We start from the raw sequence: 25962 nt of genomic DNA, 5'->3' as shown, positions 1-25962 counted from the left end.
AGGAATATTTATGCAAATTACCTGTAAAACTTTCCCTTGGGGACTTTCTTCAAATGATAGCAGTTGCTGATAAAGTGGCTCCAGCGTTTTTCTTGCTACCTTTGTTTTCTTTTTGGCTATGCAGACTCCATTTTCTAATAGATACACCTTTACATACGGTGCTTAGAAAAATGAAAACAGAGAACAGTAGGTAAAGAAGAAGTCCAGTTTTTTTTTGCGTAACACACACACTTTCTGTCACCATATAAAAATCTGCTTTTAAAGGATATATAACTTATAGGAACAAATATCCACAAGCAATATTAACAATTATTTCCATACAAAGCATCCATGCATTTTCTTTACTGCTCTCCTTGGGTGTATTTTTTTCTTGACTTCTTTTTGTATGTCTCTTTTACCATGAAACAATTCAGATTTTGACCTGAACAAATCAAGTATTCCTATATATAGCATCCCCTATACTGTACAATATGCAAAATAGGCCTATTAAGTAAATGCAAGACTTGCAATGACTTTGGTGAAATCTGGATCAATGCTCCAAATTGTTAATAATTTAAAATTATCTACAAGGTGAAAATCAGTGAAGAAAGGACTCTGACACAATTTCTATTTTGGCAGAAGAGCTTGCTAAAAATATCATCATATTGTCCTTTTCACATAGTGTTACAGGACATCAAATTATAAAATAAGGAATAAGTATCAAATACTGGTCTACTTTTTGAGTAGATACCTATTCCACATCTCTTGATTCCCTCTTCATTCCTGAGACTCCTATATAAAATCTTCAGTATATACTTTTCTGCCTACCCCATAACTAAGGATGCCTTTGCTATTACCAAAAATACTCTGAGCTCTTCTGGCAGCCTGATTTTTAATTTCCTCTTGAAGTAGGGCTGATTTCTGATTTCAATACAGTATGCATTTCAGTACACAACATTATAACCTACTGGGACTTGTTAAGAGCTGGCAAAGCTGAACAGAAAAGCCACAGACCTTTTTGGTAGAATACTGTTCTCAGAATCACAGAATATACTGAGTTGGAAGGGACCCATTATGATCATCAAGTCCAACACCTGGCCCTGTGCTAAGATTGTTACTAAGGTTTTTCTTCCTTACCTGGCAGTGTCTTTGAACCTGGTTTTACAACAAGGCCACGGGCTCGGATTATTTCTACTTCCAGTTGTCCTTTCTTATCCATCATTCCCACCTGAATATCTCCTAGAGAACAAAAAGAAATCCCAGCATGGTAATTCAGAGCTACTTTAATATACAAAATGTTGAAAAAATTTCTAGGATGAACATGTGGTAACTTTTATCGCCTGTTTTCCATCAGTAAGTATGATCTGGGTTTTAACACTACTATGTAATTTAATATTTATCCTCTTCACTGCTGTTTATGTTAGTAAACAATTTAAAACCTCTGCAATAACACCTTCTCTCCCACCTTCCATGCCTCTATTACTTCAAATTAATTTCTATTTCCTACGAGTTTCATATTAAAAAAAAAGGCAGCGAGGGAATTAATACAAAGCAGCTCTGTAAAACTGCTTGAAATCTCTTCACCATCCCTCTAGTTAAAGACAAATTATGAAAAGGTAACTTGTGAATATACAAGCCTGTAAACACAATAATAACAAATATTTTGCACCTAAATTACCAATTTTTATGCAATATTATCCAAGTGATTCAGAGAAAAGTTTGATCTTATGAGCCCCATTTTAAAGATGGAAAACTGAAGAAGAGGTAAAAGGCTGAACTTTTCAAAGCAACTTTCAACTTTTGTATGTCTTTATAAGCATCCATGATTACAATCAACTTTGGCCAAGGTTACAGCTTTGGTCTTAACTGAGTTGCTCAAAACCTCAAGAAAAATCCATATTTAAAGGGACTCTAGATAACTTTTATGTTCTAATTACCTGACCAAATAGAATATAGAGGGCATAAACACTTACCCATTGATGGCGTTGCCAATGTCTGTCGTCCTACAAGCTGGGCAGGACCAAGTCCATCCAGAAAATCACTGAACTGGCTGTCTGCAGCCAACCTCACACCAGGGAAGATCAAACTAGAAATAATATTGAAAAAGAAACCAAACAAAAATACACTTAAATTTGCACTTTGTTTGTTTGTGTCTTTATTTATTTGTTTTGGTTTTTTTTTGTTTTGGCTTGGCTTTTTTTCCTTTTTTTTTGTTTTCTAGATGTTTTGCACTTAATGTTTGTGGGTTTGGTAGTACTGTAAGGAACTTACAAAACAATTACTGTAATTTTTGAAATCCCACAGTGTTCAACAAGCAGCAATTTAGCCTCCAGCATATAAACAAACAGGTAAAGAAAGCACTCTCCTCAATAATTTTCAAATTTGTATTCTTCCATAATGTTCTCGTTTTCTAATGCATTAAAGACCATTGTTAATTAGTACTGATATGAGACCAGTTAATTAAGACATTAACACACACCCTTACCAGTGATTTAGTTACACGAAGGTTACATTGCTCACACTTCTCAGTTATTGTGAATTCAATGCTTAAATATCAAATGTACACAGTGAAATGATGACATTAGACCAAATACTGGTTGCTATTTTCAAAATCGCCATTCATTCAAAATATTTTGTTGAAAATGTCTTTGAGAATGTCTATTCAATAACAGAACTGAAATCCCTTGTGGCAAATGACCAAAGTAACTTAAAAATTAAAATGCTTGCCATAAATTATCTGTTGCCCATTACAGAACAACAAGAGCTAATGAAATTTGTAATGACCAATCATTAAGAAACATTCATTTCAAATGCATACAGTGCACCAACTTGGAAACACAATATATATTGTGCAGCACAGATGGATTGTCCAGTGCTGTGAACACCATTAATAAATCAACCCTCAATAAGACTTTTCTGGGCAATGTCTCAGATATATCACTTGGAAGTTTTTAACTTGGGCTTTTATGATGCTATGATAACCATGATACATGACAGACTTGTACTTCTGCCCAGATAATTTCTTCAGGTTAAAAGTAGCAGAATCTTTGAAAAACTCTTGAGCCCAGTGATCTGGAAATGATCTGGAAATGCTTTGCTCTGCATAGCACTGACATATGCCAGGAGTTTTTGGAAGAGAACTTATCCATATCTGTGTTTTATCTTGTGTACAACACCTGCTTCCCCTCCTGACACACCTGATGATGATGATCTGACCCCCTACGTGCCCTTCTTATGGCACAGCAGAAATTATCCTCCTCCTTCCTGCACCAACAGTGGGAGACTCTTTTCAGTCACAGGGGAAGACTTAGCCTTAGTCCATCAATGACACAGGCTCATGAAGGGAATTCTGAATGAAAAGGAGCTACAGCACTCACTGTGCTTCTCTCTAACAACCAGCTTCATGGAGAAACATCTCCCAGTTTCATGGAGAAACGTCAGGAAACCACAGTAAATGCTGCTTACTTTCCCTCAGAGCTGTAGCTGTTCATGCTCCCATCCGTTGACTCCCGGCTTGCCTGGCGAGTCATCCAGTTCCTCATCTCCACGGCCAGCCCTGTCTCTGTGCTCCTCTGGACGGTGCTCCGTAGCTTCTTGCCCCCTGCTTCTGTTGGAGACAAAAGAGAAGCCCCCATGCCACTGTGCTGCTGCAGCTGGGCAGCCGTGCACACCCCGGCTCCACGTGACACAGACAGTCAGAGCCACAAATTAATGACCTGTAACAAAACTTCCATTTAAAATGAATCAATTTTTTAGTAACAGGAGAACAGCACCATAAATCTCTTTACTGGATCTTAGTTCTGTCACCATGTGCTTTCCAAGGTCAGACAACACAAGTCTGCCCACAGAGGTAACCAGATTTAAACAATCCATAGTCTAGCGTGTTTAAAATATATTTTCCCTGGATGAATAAATCCCTCTTAGGAATTCAATTAAAATATTACCATGATGTCAAAACCTGAAGAGAAATGTTCTACTTCAGATGGGTTATTGTTTTAAAAGCATTTGGTCATTATCTCCTAAATCAAGTTACAGATATCCATTAGTGAAGATAGTAAACTAAAAACTAAAGAAGTCTTCCCATGCTTTCTTCTCTATTCACTAGCTGATACATTTAAATTTATATTCAAAATATACAGTATTTTTATGCACAATAAGAAACTTTATTACCACCTTCAAGAATAACATTTTTTCTATCTAATTGCATAGTTTAATTTTATTTAGACAAGGGAAAAAACACTCAAACAATATAATAGCATTTTAGTGGAGGAATTTTGATCAAGACCTCAACTGGATGAAATGAGTAGGAATGAAGCCTCAGTTTTTCTTTCATGAATAAGACAGACACTCCATGTAATTTCTGATTTTAAATGCTGTTCCCTGCAATGGGACAAGGAATTCTGCATACTTATTTCTTTTAATCTGTTCTATACACCTCTGGGTGCAGCACAGAGATGTGTAATATACCAATATTATAAAAGAGAAAAAAAGTTTAAAAACAGTACAATAATAACAATTCTTTAATACTGATACAATAAGGGTAAGAGTAATATCCAGTATCTTAGGATATCAACGGACTCAACTTCCTTGTGCAGTTGTTTGTAGCCTCTGGTACCCTTTACACCTTCTCTGCCTTGTCAGGTGCTAGAGGTCAGAAGAACTTCTGGACCTGCGAGGATGGTGAAGCATTAGGGATTTGAGAAAAGAAATGAGCAAAAGGAGGAGATTGTCCTGGGATGAGGACTATCACACCCCAGGGGGAATGTGTGAGCACAGGAACTGGCTTAGAGTAAGATGATCTGCACCCTTGGACAGGGAATGGGAGAGAGACCTCAATTTCCATGTGTGCACTCATTGTCACTGTCCTACAGGCTGCAGCATGGGTTGAAGTCTCCCAGGTCCCTCAGTCAGGAGGAATATTAGGTCAATAAAGAACATGGGGAATGTAATGATGTGGGAACTAGACACCAAAAATACCTTGAAAACCACTGCCTCCTTGTCAAAAAAGATTAATAACTCTGCGATATTTAGCAGCAGTGAGACATTTCTACAGCAGTATCATGAGTGGTTCAAATAATATTGCGTATTAAAAGCCTTCTACACATTCCTTAAGACCATCACTTTGAATCAGTACATACAAATATAATAATAATAGAAGTAAAAATTTTCCTCTAGAACTTCAGCTACACAAATGAATTCAGTACACAGGAGAATGAAAAAATAAATTTTATTGCATCAAAATTACTTCTAAAAATGCCCATCATCTTACATCATGTTACCTGATGTAAGAAATGCAAATAAAAAAAGCACCAGGCTACTACAACATACAAAAATGAAGGTCAGAAATGATCAATTTCATTTCTTTTGGGTTGTACCATTCCAAGTGCCTGCTGGTTTATTATTTGTATTCAACTAATGAAAGCTCGCAGCTGACTTCCAACAGTGGTCCAGAGCTGTTCTAAAATACAAGCACTCATTTCAAAGAACTATTCCCACAAACTGCCAGGAAAATATTGTGCTGTAGTTTTGTAGAAAAGGTACACTGCATCATAGTAACATGTGAAAGGCATACAACTCTGAAGCCCCATAGGACATTACTCTTCTGTTCTAAGAACTCTTTTGATGAGTAAGCCTTTATTTTCATTTGGCCTCATTGAATGATGGTCATTCTCAATTCATTATTGTAAATATGAAGCCCCTAATGCAAAACTTAAAAGAACATCTCCATCTTGCATGATTCTTCAGTATCTTCATACATCTTTCAAAGATCTGGGAGTTTGGGAGAAATATATGTTTGGTTATGTAATATGTGAAGGAGTATATAATAACTTTTATTAATTTGTAAGGCAGATCTTTTTTCTGAACTAGAATTGTAAGTCTGTATGCCTTCATTGTAGAAGAACAGAATAAAAAATGAACATGACCATTGCACATCAGTTTACTGAGAAATTAAGGCAGAACTCATGCAACAGCCATTCAAGTCTTCACAGAGACACACGTGTTTACAGCATCTCTCTAAACCTTAATTTAAAGCAGTTTTACTTTCCCACATTCATTTTAACTGAAATAAGTGGTGTGGTTCATATGACAACAGGCACACAAAAATACAACTTTGATACAGCATGGAAGTTAGATGTGTAGTATATCCAACTTTTGTATAAGTACAAGTGGTAAACAGTAATTATTTTGACCTTTACATGGAATTTAAGGAGGGCTGAAAGGAGATTATGTGAATAACTATTTCCCAACTTTCAATAGAAACAGGCAGTGCTCTAACAAGGTCTCCAAAGAGAAAGATCTGACCTTTCATCAATAAAGCTCCTAATCATGATGTTGATGCTTCTTGAAGTAAGAATTGAAGATTTTAACAGCAAACTGGCAACTTGGAATAAATTAACAGAAGACCCAGATCTGGGTGGCATGACTCCTGAGCCACTGCTTTTGACATGAATATTCTTTCAGATAAAACTTGGTTAAATTAATACATAATAATACATGAGAAATATCCCCACTTGATTGCCCCCAATACTAGCAATGTATTTGTCCCTGGAAAACTGTTAAGTAAATCAAAAATAATCCTACAATTCCTCAAACAATTTAAAAGCAAAGACAGTAATTGTGTCATCCGTAACTTATGTTTCATAAATTCAGCATTAAAACATTAAAAAGGTTTCAAGCAGCAATGAAACCACAAAGTAGCTGCTCAGTTTAAAGAAATAGCCTTAGGTGCCAGACTTCCAAGCTGTAGCTGGTAGAGCATCTGACTGAAGATCACATCACTCTACTAAAGCCAAACTGTTTTCCTCATTCCTGCCTGGAAACTGAAACCTCCTCTCTTGTGTTAATTCAACTACTCATGTGGCTGCACTCCATACTGGACCCAAATCAAAAGGAACAAACAAAAAAATACGATTTAAAGTTGTTCTTTTTCTTTCAAGACAGATAATTTTGGAAAAGATATTTGTCAGGACAAGCATACAGCTGAAATGAACCAAACTACAGCAATACTAACTTCTAGCTACACAAGTAACTTGGGAATGAAACACTCACTCAGAAGTAACTATCTAACTGGTGTCACTGTAAAAGTCAGGGCTGGTTTTATAATCCTAAAGTATATGTACTTATACACTCATGTTATGCATCCTGTTTTAATCTTAACAAATGAAAAGATACGGAAGTGAGAGTTTAGAAGTGTACTTTGTTTTTATGTTGCTGAGTACCTACAATCAAAATCATTTTACTTATCATTTCCTAAACTCTAAAAAATAACATTGAAAATGTTCTCCAGATTAGCATAAGCTAATTGCCCTAGCAAAAAGAAATTTCTCTCAAGTCCCCCAACAAAATATGGAATATATTATCTGAAAAACACTAGCTCACATCTCGCAGCTATATTGTAAGGAGTGGAATAAATTACCAGAAATAATTGCACTGGTATTTATGAAAGCACACTCATTCTTACAGTTAATCACACTGGTAATTTAACTAATATGGTTACTGCAAATAGACTCCACAGGCCACATTTTCTAAGTTATGCACAGAATTATTTGTTCCCACAACTTGGAGTGCAAATCACTTACAAATTAGGGATGCAAAACTACTGATACAATCTTCAACGGCAGATGAGAAGAAGTCAAAAACTGCAGTGAATGCAACAGATTACCTTCCATCATCTGGGATCCAGCCAGATTAAATCCACTGCTGGTGGTGAGAGTGAGAGCTCTCAGCTTGCTCTCGGCAGGAGCTTCCTACAACTGCTCCCCAGCACACACAGAGCCACGAGAAGACAAGGCACAGGCACAGGCAGACTGGCTATGCCAGTCCCCAGCTGGTATGCGATCTCTTGGTAGGACTTGTAGGGAGTACAGAGCAGCTGTGGCCTCAGAAACAAACTGAAGTGCTTGAGGTGGCTCTTTGCTCTCCCCACCTCATTGGAAAAGCTGCATAAAAACTCCTTCAGCATCGTCATCTCAACTTGGGAGTTAGATCCACAAAGAGAATAAGCTGCCTTTAAGTGCCCATTTTTTAAGACTAAAATTATTTACATACCTAGGTTACCTGCTCCAGATATGTTAACAACTGGCTAGATGAATGACAGTCTAAGAAAATTTGAACCTACAGAAGAAAAGAGGGACAAGGTAGGTCTCAAATTCCCCAGCAGCTGCACAACTCTATTTCTGGAGTAGCCCAAGTTTTGTTTCCACTGAACAAGGCATTTAGCTCCTTTTGAAGCACTAGGAAGCACAGCCAAGTTATTTCTCTCTGTGTTACCCACAGACCCCAAACAGAAGACACAGTTTAGGATCTATTAATTTAAGCAGGATTTGGGGAACACAGATTCCATTGCCATTTGAGTTTGAGCTCATTTCACTGATTCTCATAGGCCAGCACTAACAATCAGTTTATGAAATTTTGGGTTACAGTCCTTCCAATGGACATTTTCACAGTGCATGCTGTCAGCATTTCTGAAACCCAAAGAGCATTTCAGAGCCAGGGGAAACTGTTATCAGGGGCTTGCTCTTACTTGTAAGGAAGAAAGGAAGATCTGCATTCTAGTTCCTGCTTCCATGAGTATCTGAATGTAAAATACTGATAAATTTTGACTGGGATAGGAATGGCCTGCCCTGATATGCCCAAAGCAGAGCTGCCTTCAGCAAGAAAGCTCTTCAGTATGGGAGCAGCCAAGTTTGGAAAGTGTGAGAGTGTCAGTCTGCCCCATACATTTTTAAATTTCTTGGGAGGCCTCACTAGTTTTTCATTTTTGGTCAAGGAACACTTTTTCACTCTTGTCCTACTCTTTTTGTTTCTTCCTCTGGCCATAACGGAGGCATGGCTAATCAAGACAGTACCTAAGAAAATGTAAAAGAGAGAACTAAATTAAATAATCAACAATAATTAATTGCAAAACTGTTGCTTGCACTTCTGGTCAAAGGGTGGTATAGTAGATTTGGCATGCCATTCTTGATGAATTTCCTACAAGACCCAAGAGGCATCACGAATCTCATTTGCTGCTGGCCAGATTGTAGCATCCTTTGCCTGCATTCTACTTCCCTGCCATGGCAAGGCTGGTTGTATGTTCAGCCAACTCCGTGCCTTGGTGTGGCTGTGTGATGTGAAGTCAGTTTGCCACGTGGTTTCTGAGCAATGCTGTGGTTAAAGGCAAGCACCTGCTCCTTATTCTCTCCCACATCTTAAGCACATCTGCCACTGTAATTTCACTGTTGCTCTGATGCCCATTCTCGAGTCTTAACTGATCCTTCAACAAATTGTTAAGAGCGTCAGAAAAGAGAAAGTGGTTTTGTCAGTGTGTGGCACCCATCACTTTAGGATCTTCAACTCATACTTTTATGTTCCCAAAAAGATTTTTGAAATATTTTTACAAGACCGAACTGTAAACAAAGAGCTGTTTTCCTGCATGCATTAAGTACAATAAGTACTTAATGTTCCTAAAACTTTAGTAACCCCAGCATTATTATTCAGAATCACATGCTACATATAAAAAGCATGAAGAACCATCTTGAACACCCAGTGTTCAAGTACCAGTGCTAAGTAACACTCCTGGGTAATCCCAAAAAAGCATATACAGAATCAGAATCATTGGATATATATACAGTATATACAGCACAGAGGTCTGATGCTTGGCCATTCCCTTGACAAAGAATTTACCCCTCATAAGAGAGGCTGTCCCAGGGAATCAAAACTAATTAACCACAGCTGTAAGGAAGAGAAGGGTTAGTGCTGATGTAATTCCCACTTCTCTTTTGGTTATCTGGCTCTGATTATATAACAACAAACAGGCTATGCAGGTCTGGCTAGATCCTTTGTTTTTCAGGTGCTGATTACAGATCCTGACAGTGAGATGCAGATCAGGAATAGAACACACACAGCTACTCAGGCCCATCCAGCACCACTGCAGAGGTCTCTGTTACTGATAAGGCCCTCAATTTTCTAGGTGTGGTCTGAGGATTTACCTGCCAAAAGCCATTTACCTGCTGTAAACCTGAACACAGAGATATGACCACAAAAAGCACATGTCTTTGTAGCCCACAGCTGTATCTCCCACGTGACAAGTGACCAGAACGAGCAGATCTTCAAGAGCCCTCATTTAGACCAGTTATGATCTCCACACAGATAAATGTTCTTATCATTCAAAGGTAATAGGTCTATAATAATTTGTGCATATTTTATGCATGTGTCAAAACAGAATGGTAGCATTTTATATCCACTTTGTACATCCTGTACAACAATCCATATAACTACAAAAAGTGCAAAGCGGTGGAAAATCAGTCTCATCCCCTATCTATTAAAATCCTGAAAAACCGAGAAAGTCATTTTGTGGAATTACATTCTAATTCTGTATACAATTTATATAAGGAATATAGATGGACAACTAGATAGATGTACATCTTCACCACAGGAACTCTTCACATCCAGTCTCTGATTTTGCCAATGATAAAGGATGATCATACAAAGGAAACAGAAACCATTTCTGCAGTTTTAAGAGGTAAATGATTTTTTATGTTTACATGGACACTCAATTTTCTGGATGTATACCATTCTTATGTATTTTTAATAACCATTATTTCATGCAGCGTCAAGAGCAGATTAAAAATGCTTAAACAGCAAAGAGTACATCTATTGAGGAGCTTAGAATTGCTTTTTTTTTTTTGCATTATATGAAGTGAAAGATACTTTCTAAATTTGGAATAATGGCAGTAACACTATTCTTTATCCCAACCCCTATTATTTTTATTGTAGCAAGGGTCATTGCATACACTATCAGACAGATCTGGGCAGCATTTTTGAATGATGTAGCAAATGTGTTGAAACAATTCAACACCCTCTACTAAGGCTTAATGAGGTAGATGGTGCCAAGAACTTGGATGGCTACTGAGATTACACAAATTAGAACCAGCTCTTCCTCCATTGCTTTGTCTAAGATGAATAATGATCCTATGCAAATGCCATTATTTAAATAACCAGAGTTCACAAAAAACAGAGCAAATTTCACACTGTAATGACCTATTTTCAAACAACTGCTCTTAAACCTTTACCTCTCCAAACTGAAACAATGACAACATAGCGCCTTGCTGTTCTGACTACATTCTTGACCTTGACACTGAAAAATGATAATTACAGCACACAGACAGGAGATGGGTTTTTACACATTTATGTAGGTACCACCAGAGATGCAACCTATCATACACTGTAGCTTCACTGCTGCTGCTACAGCCATATCCGAGTTATCTGTCAGCTATTCAGGCACATGCTGCACTGTAACCAGTAGCTCAGAAGAGAAACACAACTGTTAGAGAAATACAGCTTTAAAAATCTACTGGGCATTTCTAACTCAGTTTGAAGTATGTTGTGCTTTGAATGCCAATCTTTCTGCAGTTTCTTCCACTTTTCCCTTAGTTTTCCAGAACACATATGATTTTTTTGTCACGCTCTTTTCTTTGCTAGCAACAGTATAGTTTTTTCTATGTTTATTTTTTTTAAAGGTCTTATGAATTTTGGCATCTACAGCCACTTCATTAGTACAGTACCTGAGTATAACTGGCAAAAACACTTGTGACTTGCTTGAAATGCCTGCTATACTGCCTCCACCCTTGAACTCAGCCCATGGAGCTGCAGAAGTGGGAGAGACCCACCACCATGATGGAAAGGCTGACCCAAGTCAGCCCCTGAACTGTGCCCTAACAGCAAACAGAAAAAATAATTAACTATAAAATTAAATGTCATGCAGATTCTTATGGAACAATTATTATTGCATATTCAGAGTGCTTTTTGTCCTCCAAGATGAGTGACCCCACCATTGCATGCAATGTGCAGCAGACGATCTCCGGTGTGTTAGCAACAATCCAGCCAAGCTCTTTAAAGGTTCATCTCTTACAGGATAACCTGTCACAGGGCATTATACCCTTCTTTCATATCCTTCCTTGGCTCTGCCTATGAACATTCCACATAAACAAGGTCATCTTTACCACCAAGGCTAAAATGTAGGCCAATTCCCCCAAGATGATGTAGTTATTTTCGTTTTCTTCATAGCCTGATACTCCTATATTACTTTATTCTTTTCAAGATGGTAATTTTAAAGGATAACTACTTCATCTTCAGAATTCTCTTCACTTTAGTAATTACTGTGCTAATGAATTTATTGTTACTACTTCCCCCATTTTCTATTTCTGGTCAAATTATTGTCTGCTTGTTATTGTCTACTGGGACCTCCAGAGGGACACTGTGATCTGGCAGTCTAACCACAGGAACAGAATCCAGGAACTGCTGAGTTTTATTCCAGCTGTACCAATGTGCAGTGATTAATCAGTGAGAAATGCCACTGAAGCCATTACCAGGGCTCAACCGAGCAGCTCAGCATACCTTTAAATAAAGTCCTGAGTCTTCACTCAGGGGCAGCACTCCCGCTGACACCTATGTGGGATCCAACAACCCCTCCAGCAAGTTTCCCAGCTAATTATCAGCCAGGTGACAGGAGAGTACAGTGTGCTTCTACTCCTGCTGAACTCCTGCAGCAACATTCAGATACTTCCTTCGGTAGACATCAATATGCAAAACTGTAACGTAACTTCTCCTCAGCTAACGCAACTAATTTTTGCTATTTTTGGCATGATTGTCTTGGACTGAAGAACATTCTGTGGCTTTTTTTAAATTGCCTTTTGTTTTTCTAACATACTGGGAGACCAAGATGCTTTCCAGTTCTTTCTGAATTAATTTATGTCTTAAATTACCATAAATTATCTCTTGAATTGTGTTCAGCACCTGCAAAGCAATTTGGCTTTCCCCTTCAATCTCAAGCTTCACTACCACCCAAAAACTTCAGCAAAGGAAGATATTAAATTGAAATATACTCCCTTTTGGTGGGCATAGTTCTGCATACAGACCTTGCCATAACCAGCAGCTCCACAGCTGCACTCCTGGCAATGTGCTATTTAACTGTTTATTACAACACCTCAGTGTAAATGTAAATCAGAAGTGAAGTATAAAAACGAAATCATAGTAAAAATTTATTACAGTAAACAATACACATCTGAGGAAGCACCAAGTTACCAGTCCCACTCATAAAAATAGACATAGGCTTTCTAGTGATCACATCATGTGACCTGAGCCTCTCTTCTCTGCATGTTGGATAACTCTACTTCTTCTCCAGTAAGCTTCTTGTACAGAAGAATTCATTCGCTCAGTTGTTCACGGGAAAGTTTAGTGCACTCATGTACTACTTGTAAATATATAATGTGCACGAGACTTTGCACTATGACTACACAGACATCTAAAAGAATATCACACACATTTATAGTGGAAATTCTGTTATCTTTTGACAGTCACAAAATTTCTTTAACTTCAACAAAGCCAAGATTTCAGAAAAAATATGAATGCTTCAAGAGCATTCATACAGATACTCTGTCCCCATACCTCTTCAACAATTTCCATGTAATAAATTACATTTCCATGTAATTCCATGTCTATTCTAAGTGGTATTTGACACCAATTGTCACTTCAGTATGCAGGCCATACATTTTATCATCAGTGAATCTGACAAAATAAAATGCAAAAGACATCTCTTTAAAATCCTTGCTACTTTGACAACATACATTTCTGGCACCATGTTAGTCCTGTGTGTATACATGCAGACATGCCAGAAAGAAATGGATGATACAAAGAATTTTTTGCTAACACCTTTTACTAGATGTGGTTAAGAATAATAAACTCCTAAATAATGAATGTGCATAAACTTGGAAGGATTCATCTCAACTGATCAGCAGGTAAGAAATGCTATTTTAAATAGCAGCTCCCTGTACTGCAAACCAGGCCAACCATGGCAAGTTTAGGCCTAGCCATGACAAATTCCCTGTACTCTGCATTGGTGAGGCCACATTTCGAGTACTGTGTTCATTTTCAGGTCCTCCAAGGACACTGAGGTGCTGGAGGGTGTCCAGAGAAAGGCAACAATGCTCTAAAAACAGAACTTATGAGAAATAGCTGAGGGAGCTGGGCTTGTTTAGCCTGGAGGAGACTCAGGGGGACCTCACCACACACTACAAGCACCTGACAGGAGGCTGCAATGAGGTGAGCTTCAGTCCCTTCTGCCATGCCTGCGGTGAGAGGATGAGAGAAAATGGCTTTGAACTGAGACAGGGGAGATTCAGATTAGATATTAGAAACAAAAATTCATTGTTAGGGTGGTCAGGCATTGGAATAGGTTGCCCAGGGAGATGGTGGAGTCACCACCCCTGGAGGTGCTCAAGAGGTGTCTGGATCTGGCTCTGGGTGATGGGGTTTAGGGGCTACAGTGACAGTGCTGGGTAGGCAGCTAGACTGGATGTTCTTGAAGGTCCCTTCCAACCTTGATGATTCTATGATTCAAATTCATGGCTCCCAAAACCAGCAAACAGTAGCCTTTCCAGAGCCCACTTCTTCAGTACATCACAGCTTGGACGCCAGGGCTTAAGAGATCTCCTCCTTTAATCAGCCAACACAGAAAGGGATTTTCTTAATCATCATGTTCAAAAATAGCTATAAAAATTATTAATTTGTTGTATTGAGTTACTTGCTAAGAAATTACTTCTGAGCTTGACAGTACTCATATTCTTTCATACCAAAAGATACACCTCTGGACCAGTATATCCACTTTGGCAGTTAATAAAGTCTTCAAGAGAGTATCTCAAATAAATGCCTCAACTGGTCAGATTTTCTAGATTTTCTATTCGTATTAAAAATATGACTAAGTGTGAAATGTAAAAAAAAAAAAAAAAGAAAAAAAAAAAAGCACCCTTGTAACTGGTTATCTTTTTTTTTAAGCCATCCACTACATGTAGAAATAACTACATCATGAGGACAGTTAACTTATGAAGTGGGTTTGATACCTTTTTCAGATTAAACTGTAAAAGAATATTTGTATGTGAACATGGGTGTGCATGTATCACAACCACTTTAAATACATTACATTAATATAATTGTATAAACACTCAAGACAACAAATTCCAATTTGAGTGCAGAGGTGACTTGCCATCCAGAGAACACATCACAGTTTTTTCTTTCTAATCCCACTGAGAACACTTGGGAAATGATCTTCGCTGTCATGCCTGCCATTCCCTCTGTAACCTGGTATGTCTAAACTGAGGTAGCAGAAACTCAAATCCATAAAACTGCATAGCAGTTGCATTTTTCTCATGGGAATTAATGAAATGCATTTTCAAGTGCAGTCTACATCTAAATAGGATCAGAGAACATAAATCAACACAATATGTGACATGTTCATCATTATACAATCTTTTAACACTTCTCTTTGAATAATTTGCCAGCACAAAATAAATAAATCATTACAATTATCCTTAAATTTACAGATATTTCTCTACTGACTTCCATGTACTTCATATTTCTTTGAACCAGTGAACAGTTTTAAGCAAACACAGATTCCACCAAGGAATAAATTAAATGATTCCTAGAGAAGTAAAGACAACCAAGTAGAACAAAACAAATCAATACTCTGATTTCACACAGGATTAATGCAATTATTGTATCTAAAAATCAGGACTGAAAAGAAAAGGCTTCAGGAATGACAAAGAAAAATAATCTTCAAAGAATACCTACACATTTAGTTTAGGATAATTTATGATATTTTCAGCGTGTGCTTTCAGCCATAGTGTTTATTAGCACATCAATAGTATTAAAAATGCCATCTGAAGCCTACCCTGCAGTCTACTGGCAATATTTTGCAGTTCACTTCATTGTTCAAGGCAGGGAGCAGATGAGAGTACTGAAGGACAGCAGAGTTTGCCCCAAGGGGCAGCCACTTCTCTTCCACTGAAAGGGGCAAGCTGGCCAGCCCCAGACTAAGGGCAGGGAAAAGGTGAGGGACCATGCCTTGGGATTCAATCAGAATAGAGAGATGCTTTGGAGAAAAAAAATCAGAGACCATTGCACATGAAAAGATAAATCAACACACAAAGACAGACATTACCCACTGAACTCAGCCTGAAATGTGGAAGGTGATAAATGAACATGCAGATATTTTAAATAGATCATGAATGGTGTACACACACAGCAGATACATGTTTGCATAGCAGCACTGGACATTGGTTTCTCTGTTTTATAGTGTTCAAATCTACTGAAGCTGCAATTTGTTCCATTAATCTTAATGAAATTAAAAATCTTGAATTATTTCTGATAAAACAAGGGAAATCCCATCAGCTCATTCTATACATAAACATATTTAAACACAACAGATTACTTTCTTTATGAAACCAGTATACTCAAAACAAACTCATGAAATACAAGTTCCATCCTGGACACAGTTTGGTGCCATGCATAACTATGTATGTACATTTGCACGTTCCAAATAGCAAGTCCTTTTGGGGGCCATGGCTACACAAAAAATCCACTGCATTTCTCCTGTTAGCCTTCCACCTACACTGCTGCCTCTAAGGAAAGGGTACTAGGGGCCAGTATGTAATTGCTCAACTCTGGTGTTCTATTCAAATTCTGTTGCAATGGAAGACAAGGGATACCTGAACAAGCCCGCAGATTGTCAGAAAAGCACCCGCGAGGAAGTGTGGTTTGTTTTTCGTATGAATGAGCAGAAAATTGAAAGAATGGAAAGACCTTCTATCCTTTATTTCTCCCCCCAACGTAACTAAAGTTCAGCTAGCAACTTCATTCCCAATGTGACGATAAACATCATCTAAATCCCACCTCACTCTCCAGCTACAAGCACGGTGCTACCAATGTCTCCCAGCGCAAGCCACTCTCCATGACTCGCGTCCCCCATCCAGCTCCTCGCCCAGCGCCGATCCCCGGCCCTTCCCGGCGGGCGGCCGCGGCCGAGCCCGGCCCGTCCCCGGAGCGGCCCGGAGCGCCCGTGGTCCCCGCGCACACCTGCGGCCACCGTGCCCCGGGCCCTCACCTCCGTCCTCCTCCTCCAGGGAGTTCATGCAGGGAAAGTAGACGGCCAGCGCCTCGAAGGAGGCGGACAGGCTGCTCCGGCTCTGCGACCGCTGCATGGCGCGCCCGCCGGCCGCCGTCTGCCGGCCCATCTTGGCCGAACGGCACCCGCCTTTGGCGCGGTACAAGAAGCGCGGCGTCTTGGCGGCGGGGGCTGAGGGCGGCGGGGAGCGCTGGGCGGGCTGCGCGCCGCGGAGCTGGGCTCTGCCCCGCTGTGCCCGGCTCTGCCCCGCTGCCGCCGCCGCTGCTCTCGGCGGGGCGGGCCGCCACAGCCGGCACGGAGCCGCCTACCAGCGGGGCGAGTAGTCAGCCGGCAGCGCGGGGCTCCGGGGCGGGCGGAGCGGGACGGCGCCGTCGTGCGAGACTCGCGGGCGGGACGGCCCGGCCGCGGCCGCTGTAAATACCGAGCGCGCCGGAGGCAGGACCGGGGCACGGCGCCGGCCGGTAGCGGCGGGACGTCCCGCAGGCACCGCCCGCAGACTTTGTTCTCCGCCCGGTTCCCGCCGGGCTGGCGAGCGGCCCCTGCGCGGCAGCAGGCGGGAGGGGCGCGCCCGCGCCGGCCGGGGCTCGCAGGGATGCTGGAGGCGGGGGGAGGCCGTAGAAGAGGCGGCCCCGTGGCTCGGCAAGGAGCAGAGAACGCAGCAGCGGCCCCGGCGGCGAGCGGGGCTGGTCAGCGCTGGCTCCACTCCCGGCCAGCAGGACACACCTGCAGCCTACGGGCAGTCTCGGGTGGGGTCTGTAAAAGAGGGAACGAACCACTGGACCAGAGAAAGGCTGAGCTGGGAAGGGGTCCCTGGGTCATGAGGCAGGGTCAGTAGGCCCAGCTGCCCTGACTGGAGGCCAGACGGCTTTGAGTCTCTCCAAGAATGGAGACTCAGCCTCCCTGGGAAACCTCACTCATCGATGCTCACTCACCCTCACAGTGAAAAACTGATGTTCGGTGTGAGGCTTCTGTGTGTGAGCTTGTGCCCATTGCTTCTGTCAGTGGCCCAGCAGGACTTGAGGAGTTGGCCCTGCAAGCCACAGGCAAATCCTTCATCTCTTCTCCACTTTAAGCCAAGCTGTATTTCTCTAAAGCACACCTGCCTCCTTAGGCATGAGTGTATCTTTTCTAAATTCAGTCCTTAGAGGATTTGTTTATAGCTACATCACATAATTTTGGGGCTTTTATCCAGTCTTACTTCCATATCTTCCTCAACACTATTTAATGTTACCTTTTTTTCCTTTTATCCAGTATGTTGCCTTAATTGAATATATAGCATTTGGCAAACTTTTCCCTAAAATGCTAAGAAATTAAAGCACTGGGTATGATTAAAAAGAGGTACTAGCTACTGTACCAATCTTTTGAAGCATCAGCGACTTATTCCACTATTCATGACAGTGCAAAAGTGCTATCAAACCTTGCACGTGGTTGTCGTTTCCTTACTGGCCCTTTGAACAGTAACGACAGTAAATGCAGGGCTTGGGGTGCAGTCAGTTTTCTTTCAAATAAAAAAAGAATTATCTCAAAATAATGGTTAAATATAATGTTTAGGGTTTGATCTAACAAATTTTGCAGACAGAATGATGGTTTGAAATGAAACTGAAACTCTTCATGAAGAAAGTATGTAGAGTGAAATACACTTCACACCCCTCATGTATTTCCTTGAGCTGATGATTGGAAAGGATAATAATAAGACATTAAAACCAGCCAACACTATCACTGACATACTTTGCTGAAGAATGAAAATTAGTTGGAATTTTAGCATTCAGGATGGAACCATCATCACTCAATCTACAGCAAAGCAGTGAGTTTTTACAGCTATTTTTATAATTTTCCCAATAACTTGATTTCTAGATAACTATAATATAATAAAGCACGTTTCATGTAACATCATAGGAACTTATTTTAGAAGAACATAAATCCCTTTTTTCCTCTTTACTGGCTATAAAAGATGCCCAGGGCAGCTTCTCTAGGCTCTGACATATTTTAGATGTCTCATTCAGGTCATGATCCAAAATGTGTATTTAGTTACTTATCATGTTTCTCTGGCCACATGCCCAATTTTGTCGCCTCCCTGTGATGCTTTACAGATTAACAAGAAGGTGAGCTGCCAAGACAGACAGACACCTCCCTTCTATGCCACAGGCAGGCCGACAGGCACTCCATGATGGCAAAGACCTGCCAAGGTCTGTGGTGGACACCTGGTCAGCCTGCAGTACCTCTTCCTCTAAAATCACCCTTTGCATTACATCCCTTTAAAGTATTTTCAAGTGGTAGAGTGAGCTTTTCCTGTTTACACTTTACTCTAAAAAGACATTACTGAAATACTATAAAGCAAACAACTCTAAAAGAAAGTGTAATGGTAGTAATAATAATAAATGCCTAATATACAAGATCATATAACTGGCAAAACCCAATAAAATGTGTTGAAATAATTGCTAAAGATATTTTTAAAGGACTTGGTGACTATAGAATTTTCTATCTATAAACATTAAAGCAGACAAAGTAACTTCCTTCAACATTTTTATGAATGTAAGATGTGGCAGAAAAGTAAATGTCCATTAAATAATAATTTGTGACTGCTTTTGAGAAGTTGGATAATAAAAAAGAGTTAATGTTCATTACATTTCAGATGAACTACTGGTTACTTTCACAAAAACAGTTGAATAAAACTGAAAAGTCATTGAGAATGCAGAGAAAGGCAAAGCAACAGTTGGGTGACTTGGACATACAAAAATATAAATAAACTCTAGAATACATATTCAAAAATGTAAGAGCAACTGATTTGGAACATCTGTTTCATCTACTTTCACTCACATTTATAAATATTCTTGTGTAAGAACTCCCCGTAGAAGTATCTCTTGTAGAAGAAATAATACCTGCTTAGAAGCCAGGAGGCTTCTAAGCCAGTAACAACAAATTGACATTTTTGCTGATATTGCATAGTATATAAAAAACCTGTTACTGTCATTGATAAAATCAGCCTATACCAAGAAAAGCACTTTAAAACCTCAACCATCTGTAGTCAATTACAAATTACCCCAAAAAGACATTGGGATATTAGGCACCTATGCAAAAAAATCTGTGACAAAACACTGGATCACCATCCCATCCAAGCTTCCTCAATATCCTTCTGTCCTAATTTTCTTTCTTTAAGATAAATGTTTAAATGGAGAATAAAAACAGACACAAAGAACTGAGGTGAGAAATCCATAAATTCTCATGGTATTTGGAGAGGCTGTCCTCAGTTTCTAATGATTGCATTATACAAATAATCTAATTGATGGCAATCTAGACACATCCTGAACTGCAGAAAACAAGTTTACTACCCTGACATTGACAACATCCCCCAGCTGTTTTGCTGATTGTTTAAATTTTAACTGACACTCATTGATTTGCTTCACCAGGTATAAGTGAAAAAAATTCCTGTTAAAGGAGCAGCACCCGAATTCCCATCTTAATGCTAAGTATTAAGACAAAGCAAGAGAGTCCCAGGTATGCTATTTTTTTAACATTTTCATAGTTTGCTGAGAGAAACTATGTTGCAGGAATCCAGGTCAAACAGAACAAGATCAGACACCTTCTATAAATGTATGTACTGCCCTAAAGAAATGCTATTTGTTGGGTTGGATTTATTAAAAAATATTTTGGTGGCTCATCTAAAGAACTGTGGAAGCAATTGCTTACTAGTTGTGTTCCCTGAAAATTACTAAAAGATGAATTTGTGGCACTGGATATTTGGTGTCAACTTACTCTAAATACAGCCAGCCAATAGTAGAATTCTGAATTTAATAAATGTACCTTTCTCTTTTTATGTAGATATGCCATGTGAGGTAATTTAAAAAGTAACATGGAAATTAATGTATTCCCCATGTTTTTCCATGTTTCATCTGTAACTGGGTGTATTTCAGCAAGCTTGCTTCAAGTAAGCACTAATTATTAGACTTAAAATGGGGACCCTTCAGAAAAATAATGATTTGATGATTCCTTCATGAAACCATGCCTTTTAACAAGGACAGAAAAATCAAAAGGAAAAATGAAATTTCTTCACTTCCCATTTTTACTTCTATGTACTGAACCCAGAGGTCATAATTCCCTGGAGTGAAGAATTCAATAATTTTTATGGCAATTTTTTTTATTATTGCCTATATTATGGATTAATTCCTAAAGCCTGCTTCAGCTTCTGAACACAAGATAAAAGCACACATTGCCATAAAAGAGTTCTTGAGCCCTTGTGCACATTTTGGAGAGGATTCTCTGGGGCAGTCACTATGGAAGGGTGATCTAAAGTTTCTCCTTTAACCTGCAATTAAGGAAGGTATCCTGGGAATGGGACTGGAAAGGAATTATTGACTTTTCTTTGTCACCTCTTCTGTCAAGCATTGCCCACAGACTTATTTTGTTGGCTACAGAAGGGATTTATTTTGTTTATGATTATCTTCAAAAAAAAAACCAATTCAGCTGCTGAGCTTTATATGCTGGTTAATAATCTTCAACTTGCACCACACCTATCAACTATTAGGCATAACACATTAAAATTGTAATTCAAACTCTTAATGAATTCCCACTTATAAGAAATCTTTGTGCAAAGTGTCACTACAAGAAGGGCAAACTGCTTCATCTTAAAACAGGAGGGAGAATCCCCCACACCTCCCACACTGTGTTTTATTTCACTGAGTTTTTGCCTCCTCTCATGCCCTCAGTCTTCACTAATCAGAGACAGCCAACATGTGAACAGAGAAGGAGTATTTGACAAGGGCCTTAGAAAGAGTTAACTGAATTGTCTCCCACTCCAAAAAATAACCCAGTTTGAAAACCCAGCATTTATCTAATTCTAGGAAGACTCAAAAGGAAAAATAAATGCCAGTATTGGTTGGAGGAAATGTTATTCTCCAACTGAGTCTCCAATTATTCAAGCAATTTCCAGTAATTTGTCCAGATTAAGTATCACTGGAATATACAACTGCTATTATTACTGAATTGAACCTTTTTTTTTTCCTTTGTGTAAAGCTAAAACAATACACAGAAAAGATCATTAAAAACATGGCCCAGTTAGTGTAAAACAGGGTTTATGTATAAAAACTTGTAACATGTAGTAACAAGCTGCTATTGACTATAATTTGCTCAATGTTAGGACTGTGCTGGCTGTCCTCATTCCCTATGGAGACGACCAAGTGCCAACTCCAGCCCAGCACTTTGAAAGGGCAGATTCCAGAAATGTACAAGGTCCTTCACAAAGTAATGGCTGCTTTTACTGAATCCCATCTTATAAAAATTCACTGTTCTTGACTTAGTATTTTTTTGATCATGATCAAAGAATCATAGAATGTTCTAGGTTGAAAGTGACAGCTAAAAGTCATGTAGTTCAATGCTCTTGTGATGAGTGGGACACCTTGCACTACACCAGGTTGTTCAGAGCTCCATCCAACCTGATCTTGAATGTTTCCAGGGCTGAGACATCTACCTGTTCCAGAGTTTTACCACACTTGTTATAAAAAAAAAACTTTTCTTTGTAACTTATCTAAACCTACCCCCTCATTTGGTTTGAAACCATTACCCCTTGTCCTATCACAAGAGACCATGCTAAATAGTTGGTCCCTGCCTCATCATGACCTTTGTCATGAACTCCATCCCAGGGCAATAGCTCCCATGCAGCATTGACCTTCAGTGGTCTCCCACTCTTCTTAAATTTTCATGATATAACAATGATTCCTATGTTCTTTCTACATCTAGCTGTTAGGTATAAGTTTTCTAAATTCTACTTTATTTAAATCATACATTTTGGGTTTTCTGAGCATCCCCTACTAAGCACTCCCAGAGAATTTTCTGTCTGCTTACATGGTAACAGTAAATTTTTCCATTCTCCCACTTCTTTTGGCATTTTCTACTGTAAGGTCAACTCCACCCCAAATATCAAGCTAGGTACACAGTACAGATTTATACCAAAATAGCTTTGCTGACTGACACAGCTGTTCTGGGAGAATTCCCTAGTTAGTGGAAGTGCAGTTATATCAGCAAAACAGGATTCTCCTAGAACCGCTTGTTTTGCATGCCCACCCTAGGAGTCATTTACTGGTACACAATTCCAGCATTCCTGCATGGGAATAGCGGTTCCACTGATCCCATCACCTTAACAGTCTCTGCCAATGGGACTCTACCTTCAAGTTATTCAGCCTGTGTGAAGATAATTTCAAAGTCTTGCACATTTTCAAAGGATACAGATTTGAAGAGCTGAAAGAAATTACTTTCACTACTTCTCTTTCAAACACTCAACAAATTTCAGTTTCTAAAAATAAAATTGGGAAATTTTAACATAAAAATTGTTTTAAAAGGTAGAAATAGCGAAGTCTTTTGGTTTTTTTTTCTTGGAAACATAGGCTGCTTTCAGATGCATAAAGACACCAATTTTAGTTTCTTAAACAACATAGTTGGATTGCTTGTCCTGCAGTTGGCATTCTCTTCTGCATTAAGCTCTCTTTAATGAACATAAAGGAAATCTATAAAAGTAACTCTTTTTCTTTAATGCTAATATTAATCACATGTGAAAGCTGTCTGTTCTTATTTAAACAAAATATATTTACTTTCCCCTTCAATGTTTATGAGAAAACCACAAAACCAAAATAAAGTAATAATTTTTCTGGATAACAAAAGGAGTTTTTCATGGGCTAGCTAGCATGAGGCAACACAATGTAGATAGCTCACAAGTAACTAAGAGGTTGGAGAGAGAAGCTCTACACTGCTGACTATTTCTGTTTTGATTAAAGTAATTTCACATCTTTATGATCACAAGGTGATCTGCAAATCACAAGGTGTCTTAGAACTTGGTAAAAACTATTACTTCGTACTGCTTCATCAGGGGGAGAAACCAAGAGCACAGAAATAAAAAGCTACAGCTTTTTTTGAAGAAAGAAGTGTTGAGAAAGAAACCCATAGGAAAAATATGAAGCAGATTGAAAAACCAAAGGCAAGTGGTGGGGTTTTGTTTGATTTGGTTTGGGCTTTTTTTTTTATAAATGCATACATTCTATCTGCTTCCTCTGTTTTTATCCCAGTCCACCTTTTTGCCTCTGAGAATGACCTTCATAATTCATCACACCCATCAGCTTAAAAACAAGCTGGAGTTATTAATTTATATGCTCAAATTATATTATTGCAGCTGCCTATGTACTCCACTGAAAGTTTTCAGAATGTCTTAGAGGAGGACAGTGTAATTAGTTTCAGACACTCTAATTTCATGAAACATGATTTGTTTCCCTTATAATTCCATCTTCAGTAGAGATGGGACAAAACCAGTACAGAACTATTGGCACTTGAGTGGCCTGTGGAGCACACTATCCTGAAGCTCTGTTGGGGCTGCAATCTGCTGATGCTACTGAAGAGGATGCAATGCAGAAGAGCACTCTATGATCTTTATGCTTGTATTCTGGGTCTTTATGCTTGTATTCTGCCAGAAAAAAAAATACAAAGAGCATCCTGCTGAAATGAAATGTGTTTTGCAAACAACATGTAAAATTATGAACATGTAAACAACAGGGTGAAAAGCGAGGTGTGTACCTGTCACACATTGTTCTCTGCACTCAAGAACTGCAGTGACTAGAGAGAACATAGTTTGCCAAGGACAGAGCAGGTCTGGTTAAATATGTTTGCCTTTTAAAAGTAATATGTTATCATCAAGTGTCAAAAGCCTTGGTGAGTCCAAATGTCAGCGTTGAAGAGATATTTGTCTTGCAAGTCAGTCAGGTAATTTCAAAATACCCCGTAGAAGGTTAATATATATTAAGGTGGTGTGATTTTGCAAAGTTCTATGCCTATTAGGTTATCTGTTTTCTTGAGACCACAGATTATATTCATTGAAAACACTGTGTGCCAGACTGCTGTGCATGATTTCAGTGCTGAACAACCAAATGGGATTTTCTGAGGCTCCTTATGCTCTGCAAAGCACTGCAGAGACTTGCCACATCTATTTGGTAATGCTCTTTCAGACTGCCTGCACTGTGTAGTGCACAGGTAACCAGCTCCATCCATCAGCCAGCCTGGCTTCCAGGCTGTTTGTAACCATCATATGGTTCCATCCATAACCTTATGGTTACCATCCATATGGTTACTGTTAGCTGCTAGAGTGGAATCTCTGAATGCCTCAGAGTTCCAGAATGTCAGTGGAAACTACACCATTTTAATGATGTCATAAATTTTCCTTCTTATGGGTACAAGTATATAGGGTGCAAATACTTTAAACCTTAACTAGGATTTTACAAAGGGACCATATTCACTAATGAAACACCTTAATTTTAATGGTCAGCACTGAACTCACTGTCTCGAATCTGAGTCAGCTGGTGGACACCAGAATCTATCTAGAAATAACAATAAAAATATTTTCCAAGCAAAGTTTAAATATATTTTTATCTGCTGATGTCATGTTTATCTGACAAAATCACAGATTTCAGTTTTATTTTGTAAGTTTTCACGTTATTTATAATTCTGGCAGAGGAATGTGTGCTGTTGTCATTAAATGTCTCTCATTTTCATGGTGTTTTAGTCATAGCAGTGTCTCTTCAGACATGCTCACACAATCCATGAATCTCAAAATGCCAATAATGAAAAACAATTTTATTCTTCTATTTCATTTGTTTATATCTGGTTATCCACAGCTATGTCTACATGAGCAAATACAATATCAGGACACATTCTCATGCACAGAATGTGTTGAGCTGGAAGGGACCTTAAAAATTATCTAGTTCCAGCCCGCCTGCTGTGGGCAAGGACACCTTTCACTGTACCACATTGCTCTAAGCCCCATCCAACCTGGCCTTGAACACTTCAGAGGTGAGGCACCCTCTCAGCTTCTCTGGGCAGCCTGTTCCAGTGCCTCACCACACTCTGAGTAAGGAATTTCTTCCTAATATATTATCTAAACCTTCCCTCTTTCAATTTTAACCCATTACCTCTTGTCCTATCACTACATGCCCTTGTGAAAAGTCGTTCTCCAGCTTTTTTTTATAGGCCCGCTTTTGGGTACTGGAAGGCTTTTATTAGGAATTGGATCA

At 39.2% G+C, this 25962-nt stretch overlaps 1 protein-coding gene across 11 annotated transcripts in view; it reads right to left on the bottom strand.

Moving 5' to 3' along the window:
• The window catches only part of RIMS2 (regulating synaptic membrane exocytosis 2), a 445769-nt gene that overhangs the window by 3384 nt on the left and 416423 nt on the right, over positions 1 to 25962 (bottom strand). For 10 of the 11 annotated variants that reach the window (XM_030967156.1, XM_030967184.1, XM_030967175.1 and 7 more), the window contains 4 exons: positions 3445 to 3586; positions 1953 to 2065; positions 1117 to 1218; positions 22 to 161 (listed from right to left, as the gene is read on the bottom strand). In XM_030967156.1, the coding sequence (XP_030823016.1) occupies positions 22 to 161; positions 1117 to 1218; positions 1953 to 2065; positions 3445 to 3586 (497 nt within the window). Of the gene's footprint in view, positions 1 to 21; positions 162 to 1116; positions 1219 to 1952; positions 2066 to 3444; positions 3587 to 16897; positions 17118 to 25962 lie in introns of those variants that run through there. The other variant, XM_030967137.1, reaches the window with a different exon arrangement.

This window comes from Camarhynchus parvulus, chromosome 2 (assembly GCF_901933205.1).
Source record: "Camarhynchus parvulus chromosome 2, STF_HiC, whole genome shotgun sequence".
NCBI lineage: Eukaryota > Metazoa > Chordata > Aves > Passeriformes > Thraupidae > Camarhynchus > Camarhynchus parvulus.
The sequence above is the reverse complement of the archived record's forward strand: the minus strand, read 5'-3'. Positions and strand labels throughout refer to the sequence as shown.